The sequence below is a fragment of the Mytilus trossulus genome, chromosome 4 (genome assembly GCF_036588685.1).
Source record: "Mytilus trossulus isolate FHL-02 chromosome 4, PNRI_Mtr1.1.1.hap1, whole genome shotgun sequence".
In the NCBI taxonomy this organism is placed as follows: domain Eukaryota; kingdom Metazoa; phylum Mollusca; class Bivalvia; order Mytilida; family Mytilidae; genus Mytilus; species Mytilus trossulus.
Window position 1 is genome coordinate 8,833,731 of NC_086376.1, and position 7,949 is coordinate 8,841,679.

Consider the following 7,949-nt stretch of genomic DNA (forward strand, 5'->3'; position numbering starts at 1 on the left):
GAGCTTTTAGTTTTGTCATTTTTTAAATAAGTGATTTTCCGTGTCGTATTTTTCTTCGATTATGGCATTTGTATTTAAATATTGAAATGTACGGTAAAGTTATATTGATCCATTCATTCATTGACATGTGTCATAATTCACAAATGTTTCAAATCATAATTAGCCAAGCCTTATTCATTCATATCGTTTATGTAATCAGTTTTGGGCTTTTGGAGAATGCAATACGTTATAACTTCAGACTTGGCTTGCAAAATTACTTCATGTATATATACACAATTTATGGAAGGTTTCATGTGCAAAAGATGTAACAATATAACAAACTAAATGAATTTCACAACAGTTTTACAAGATTCTCCACTGTCTGTTTCTACTGCTGTCATTCTTATCTCCGTATCACCAAAGTAATATTCAACTTCAACAGTCCGTTTTTCGGCAGATGGGTTAGTTATGTCAATTGTCGCGTCACAAACTCGATAGCAACCTTCTTTGTCTGTATATTTAGTAATTTCGGAGTCCGATTTGTACAAAGCAAGATCCATAAAGCGTTGCTGAGGTTCATCCATCAATTTTTTTTTTATGGTTGTTCCTACTAAAACTGATTCGCTTTTCCTGACTATATGAACAAATTGGACATATATACCGACCTTCAGCTCTCCTTGACATCTCATGCACTTCTGGGTCGAACGGTTCGAACACTTTTGTTCCGTATGAATGCATTATGACTCTTGATTTAAGATATAATTCATGGAAGCCATATATTTGTTGGACATTTACACATGGCCTGGGCCGTGATATTCGAATTTTATCCTGAGCGTTAGCGAGGGATAAAATTAACGAATATCACGGCCCAGGCCATGTGTAAATTTACAACAAATCTATGGCTTCCATGAATTATTTCGATTCTAATAGGACAAATAAGTTAATTTAAATACTGAAGCGAGGGTTGGTACGCCGTGTGTGGAGCTTTTCTTTTTTACTCCTTGTTAGATAAAGCTCAAATATTCTCATACATCTTTAACTTGCATTAATTATTTCGTTAATAACCGCTAGAAAAAATATGTTTAATTCTCAAACCCAATATTTCCGATTTTTAATTTACATGTTTTCTCGTAAGCTACCGTCAAATCCAAAATTGACATTTCGTAAAGAAGGAGCTGCCATGTTGACTCGCTGAATCAAAGGCAATAGAATAGAAAACCTCAGAATTCCATTTTAATACAATCTTATACGAACTTCGTTGGTTACAAAAAAGTTTTTATTTTTGTGATATTGACTAAATATTGTTTTTATACTGCAACTTAAATTAGTATATTGATATTTTTTTAAATCGTAACATAAATATCAAGCTTATTTGCATCCCTTAATGAACCCCTCATTGTAGAGAAAGTGTTCCATGATGAAATTGACATTGCACAAAATATACAGTGTTACTATATTTAGGAAATAAACAAAACTAGTTGCAATACATTAATTCTTTTTATTATGCATCTGAATAAGAATAAAAGTTCTGTAATGTTTTTTTTTTAATTAAAATTAGTATCTGCGCTAAGTATAGATATATCGAGAATTTTCACACAGTGTTGTTTACAAAGCGAAAGAAGCACGTCATATTAGAATCGATGATACTTTTATGACCAAATATTACAGCTCCGTTTAGAACAGATAAACCTGGATCATCAGGAACAATGAAGGTTTTATTGGTTAATGCTTCTTTAAGAGCGTGAAGCACGTGCTTACATTCAGAAAACCCTCCAACTAACACAAAAAGAGAGACGTCTCTTATCGCCTCAATTTTACTCGTTGTTTTCACTAAAGATATAATTCTGTCTATTGTTGGAATAAAGAACGATTTCATTAACTCATCATCAATACAATTTTTTTCTCTATTGCGTTTTATTTGATTTTGATATTTAGACATTTTGATCTTGCTATCTATATCGTCCTCCTCTAGTTCCTCTATTAGCTCATTTATTGTCGCTAAGGGAATTCGTATGTAATTCTTGTCGGTTGTATCTCTTCTTTTAAATATTTCAAATTCTCTCAGAAGGTCCAGGTAGGCGGATGGCTGTTTCTTTTTCATCAGTTTTACCAACTTCTGTCCAAGAATTTCTCTCATGACTTCAATAAAGGCTGTATCTACTTGTGTGCCACCACAGTCATCGCTGATAGCATGGTGAAGTTCTTTCAATGAGGGAAATTCACGATCAACAGCTTTTCCGTACCCCCTAAAAATTGTAATCAAATATATTGTGCACGTATGACATGAGGATTAAAAGATTTACCTCAATAGCAAAGCAACAAAACAAAAATTCATCCCCCCGTTTTTTTTTAAATCAAACATACACCCAACTAGTATGTTTATTTATCTGTAACAATATGCAGTAAAAATAGATTTATGTTTTTTTCGTGTTTAATAAATGTCCCCAAGTATATAACCAGCCAAGGAGTCAGCACATTGGAGTTGAAATGAATATCAATTTTATGGTAATTTTTATAAATTTACTGTTAACAAAACTTATATTTTTTTGAAAAACGAAGGGTTTTCTTATCCAAGGAGTAGATTACCTTAGCATTATTTGGCACAACTTATTGTAATGTTGGGTCCTCAATGCTCTTCAACTTTGTACTTGTTTGGCGTTTCAACTGTTTTGATATGAGCGTCAATGATGAGTCTTATGTTGACGAAACGCGCTTCTGGCGAATTAAGTTATAATACTGGTACCTTTGATAACTATTCTACAAAAAATCATTTATTGATAAAAAGTAATTAACAAAATCATCAAATTAAATGACTAGCGATGATGGATAAATGTATAAGTTTTAACTAACCATAAACTCGGATCTCGCGTTTACTTTCCAAATACATTTATTGCTAAATAAATTTCTTAGACCTGTACTTTTTGACAGCCTTTAATATACAAATGTTTACCTCCTAAATCAATGATCATATACTTCTTTCCTGTTCGATTAATTAAACCTCTTTCTTTTGATGCACGTGAATTTTCTTTAAAAAGACAGAAAATAGAGGCTACTTCCGGTTCCAAGGCAATAACAACCTTTTCGTCATCTATACCAGTCTACAAAACATAAAGAAATATGTCATATAACATTATGGCACACTTTTAGTGCATGCTGTGCACATTCCTATGTGGAATGTTTAATTAATACATGGTCAATACATTTCCATGTGAGATGTTACGTGTTAACTAATTTGCATATTCTGACATGAGACGTTAAGCTTATACATGATGTAAACATTTGCAAGTGATATATTAATTTTATACCTAATGTGCACAGTCGCACATGATATTATTGTTGTAAACCCAATGTACATATTTCAAAATGAGATGTTTTATTGCAATACTTATAGAAGAAGACCCTATCTTAAAACTGAACGAATAACAATGAGATGAAGATCAACGATAAAGGGTTGGAAGTATTTTCTTAACTATGTTAAAGTCCCTTCATTTATCACAAAGTGTAGGCCTCTCCTTTATAAGATGCCGTATAGGTGGTCCCAGAGTAACCCATCTGTAGACCCTACTGTTACATGTACCAAAGACCACGTTTTCCAAACCTGCAAATTGTAGAACATGTCAGTCCCAGAGCAAGGGCCGTGTGAAATTATCACATAATCATTACCAGTCTTCATAGAACGCCACATAATTGAAAGAAAAAATTATTTCCAGTTTGTGATAAATGAGTTCTATCTTTTATGTATAAAGACACTTCACTTGCCCTAATGTTCCAATGTAAAATAGCTCCCACCCCCATCCCCCACCCCTATTTCCTCACTCTTTTTTGCTTCTGTAACCATATTATAATAACATTTCTAAATATAGCCTGGTAACTTAGGATAGATTTTTTCTATTTTCCGTTAGTCCCTTCACTATCAATTCTAAATCAGTCAAATCATTAGCTTCATAGTGAATAATAATAAAATTAGGCGAAGGTAGAAATTTTCTTTTTAATTCAGTAGGGAGCCTACAACTTTTATTTGTTATCCAGGTTGCCCAATCCAGTATATTGTAACACCTTTGCACTCTAGTTCAACGTTGGTGCTACAGTATTACGTCGCCTCTACATTGGCCCAATGAACAAGGGAACTTCGTACAATCCATAAAAGCTTAACAGTGTGAAAACTTGAAGCTTGTTAGCCTTTTGAAACTAGAAAAATTTCAACCTGATATACAGAGATTAAGTATGCCATTCCAAATTACTTCCTGGGCGACCCCCTGTCTGGCTAGTTCCGTGGTTCCCCTTAATCTTAAACTATGTGACCTAAAATGACCTTTACTAGAATGAAGAAAATTAAAAGATTTTTTTTGGTATATTGCTGAATTGGTATCTAGTTAAAGGCATACCATTTAAATGAATAAACAAATCTTTGTCAGGTATCACTAAAGTAACGGAATTTCCCTTTGGTCAGTTTTTGACTACCTTACTCTAAGCTACAGGACTTTTTTTCTTTTATAAATATCAGTAATTGTTAAAAAAAAAAAAGAGGGACGAAAGATACCAAAGGGACAGTCAAAATCATAAATCTAAAGCAAACTGACAACGTCATGGCTAAAAATGAAAAAGACAAAACAATAGTACACTTGGCACAACATAAAAAGCTAAAGAATAAACCCAACGAACCCCACCCAAAACTGTTAAGTTTGAGCCATTTATTACAGACTTATTTTTTGAAGTAGTGATTTCCCCTACCCTTAACAAACCAACGAAGGCAACTGAAAAAAAAACCTTCTGAAAAAAATGTAGCTTCATAGTTATTCTTACGTACTTTATCTTAACAACCTATCATGTCTGATAACAATTGCACTGTAACTGGTACTCTAATGCCATTACGTGTCCTTCCTTGAATTCTTTTTATTTTTACTAATGCCTTGCAAATTATAAAGAATTTTGTAGTATCCTATATGCCTGTACAATGCTGTTTCAATTTGTAAGATGATCTAAAATTACAAAGTTTTGACAGTGCAAAATTGTATGATATTTCTGTGTATTTTTGGACACACCTTGATTACTGACTTGAATATTCCAGATATGTGTTGGATTTTGGTTGGCCACTGATCTTCTTACGGAGCTAGGCTCACATTCCAACAAGATGTGTTACCTGATGTGCACATTCCCGCATGAACTGTTTAGATGCATCGGCCCATATCGTTGGAACAGTTAATACCCATCGTATTTCATGTGGCTCTATGTCTTGGCCTCTTTCATTAAAACGAGTCAATAAATGGTCTTTTAGTGCTTTTATAAATTTTGAAAATACTTTTGAAGCGGCAAGATATTTCCCTGTTACATCCTGAAGTATTGGTTGATTGAAATTCTGAAAAAGGAATATGAGAGATATAAGATTATAATTATATATTCATTGACATCTAAGACATTGATCCTAGCATACATTAGTAACAGTGCCAGTCACATTGAAATTTGTTTTCATTTATCATCAGTTAAAGATTAAAAGCCAATGTACTGCATACAACGATGTCGTCTTTGACCCTTTGACGAATGTCGATATTTTGCAAGGATAAAATAGGAAGTAAAACAAAATACTTGAAAGAAAAGAACTTAGTATGAATGCCTGTGTTGTTATATATTCAAGACAGTCATTGTCGATAAATATATGTATATTGCATATAATTATCAAAGGTACAAGGCTCATAATTCTAAAAGTCAGACACGCGTTTCGTCTACATAAGACTCATCAGTAACGCTTTGATCAGAAAAGTTTGAAAGCCAAACGAAGTACAAAGTTGAAAAGCAATGCGGACCAAATATTCCAAACAAATATGCCAAATACGGCTAAGGTATGCCTTGGATAAAGAATTCTTAGTATTTCGAATAATTTGTATTTTTAATACACCTTATAAGTCTTATGTAGACGAAACGCGCGTCCGGCGTACTTAATTATAATCCTGGTACAATTAACATTGCTACGACACGTGATAAAATTGTACTTCAAATTCCATTTTCAATTGGTCATATTAAAGCAATATTTTATGTTCAGCTAGGTAAAAATAATACCTTTCAATCGTCTAAAAAAACAAACAAAAGAACCCCAGTAAATTTGGTTCCAGTACACGGAACAAAACAGATTTTATCACTTGCATTTTAAAATTGTCAGTACCTTATTGTCATACAGTATCATTTTAAAACGATTAAAGAAGTAAAAGTCTTCTTGTTTGACATTGCCTTCTTCTTCTAACTTTGAATATTCATCTTCTGCTGCATATACAAAGGATTTGATGTTTCTGTTTTTATCTAGCAGAATACAGGTAGGTGTCTTCAATGATAGTTGCTGTGCACCACCTGCATGCCAGGTTTGATAAGAATAAATCATTAGTGGATCTCGTATAAAATCTTACCTCGGAGAAAAGGCGAATAGGCTGTGCCAAGATCTATAGATGCAACCATTAAATAGTCAGACATTGTTTCGAAATTGGCCGGTAAATACACCTAGAAAAAACCCCACCTGTATTACTAAATAAAAAGGGAGCCCTTTTTAACTCCCTTTGTTAAACTTCCGGAATAAAGACTTGAATTAATCATAATATTACAACAGTCATGAGGAAAACTGTTAGTAATGGTGAATATTTGATCAATTTGTTCATTTTTTTGTCAGCATATTCATTCAACGAGTCGTCGAAAACCAGTGACCTGATTTAAAATACTGTGAATTCATTAATATTCGTTGCGTACAATTTTCGTGGATTTCGTGGATACAGGAGAACCACGATTTCAAATGTTCAACGAATAACAAATTTGCTAAAGGAATGAGGAATATACTTTGCCAAAACCACGAAATTAGATATCCGCGAATATGTAAATTTTCCTCAAACCACGAAAATTGGTACCCACGAAAATAAATGAATCCACAGTAGGACACAAAAATATGATAACAATTCAAAACAATCTAAATCACTCAATTTGCAGGTCTGAAATATTTTTTTGGTTTCATAGTTCCATAGTTTATTAGAGCCGTTGTGTACTGGTAAATATATCGGACTTCTAGCACTAAGGTCCTGGTTATTTCAAGGACTAAATTCGGCTCTCCCTTTACACCTTTTGCGAGTTTGGTCTTGAGGAAACGATGATAGTCCGTCGGAAGGGGACGCTAAATAGCTGACCCGTGTTAAGAGAGAGCCATATATATATCTCTTGCACGTAAGAGACCTCCTTGTAGATTTCGATAAAGAGCAGGCTAACGCCGCTACAAGGCAGCACTCGCACCCGCAAAGTGGAAAGGGATTAATATAATTTTTTATATGATATGGTTCTCACAAAAACTCTTCCTTAAGTGTAAATAACCTCCCCTCCCCTAGCCCCTTTGGTGAGTTATTTATATTCTACAACAATTTTTTTTAATAAACTGGTAGTGGAGACAAAATTATATCAATTTTAAAAAATAAAAATCAACTTGCCCCGGAATATTATATAGGTCACCAATGATTTTACATAGTTTAACAGTTTGAAATTATACCCTTTATGCTCATTCATGTACCAAAGTAAATACAGTTTACCCGATAGTGTTTTTATCATACAATTTTGCGTAGATAATCGTACCCCAAACTGCGCTTAGAAGGATTTGGCTATTCTTTTTGGACCTTTTGGATTATAGCTCGTCATGTTTTATATAAGCTTTGGATTTCAAATGTTTTGGCCACGAGCATCACTGAAGAGACATGTATTATCGAAATGCGCATCTGGTGCAGGACAATTGGTACCGTTAATGTTATTAAAAAACGGTAGATGAAATTTTGCAGTTTTATTTTAATTTTCAAACCCGAATATTTCCGCGGAATATGTCAAATATGAACTACCAATGCATCAAATAATTTTAACTGTAATTCAATGGGAAGTGAGATATTTTGTTTCTTCTTTTAAAAAGTACAAACTACTTTTTGAGCTTAGTCACACACATCCAGAGCCCTTTGTTATTG

At 33.4% G+C, this 7,949-nt stretch overlaps 1 protein-coding gene across 1 annotated transcript; it reads right to left on the minus strand.

The window, feature by feature from the left end:
- Positions 1-320: 320 nt before the first annotated feature.
- On the minus strand, positions 321-6,349 carry LOC134714440 (heat shock 70 kDa protein 12B-like). The gene is made up of 5 exons (XM_063575681.1): positions 6,137-6,349; positions 5,120-5,335; positions 2,953-3,077; positions 1,930-2,225; positions 321-613 (listed from the first exon to the last, which is right to left on the minus strand). The coding sequence occupies exons 1-5, from the start codon at positions 6,347-6,349 to the stop codon at positions 321-323; spliced, it is 1,143 nt and encodes a 380-aa protein (XP_063431751.1).
- Between the last annotated feature and the right edge of the window lie 1,600 nt (positions 6,350-7,949).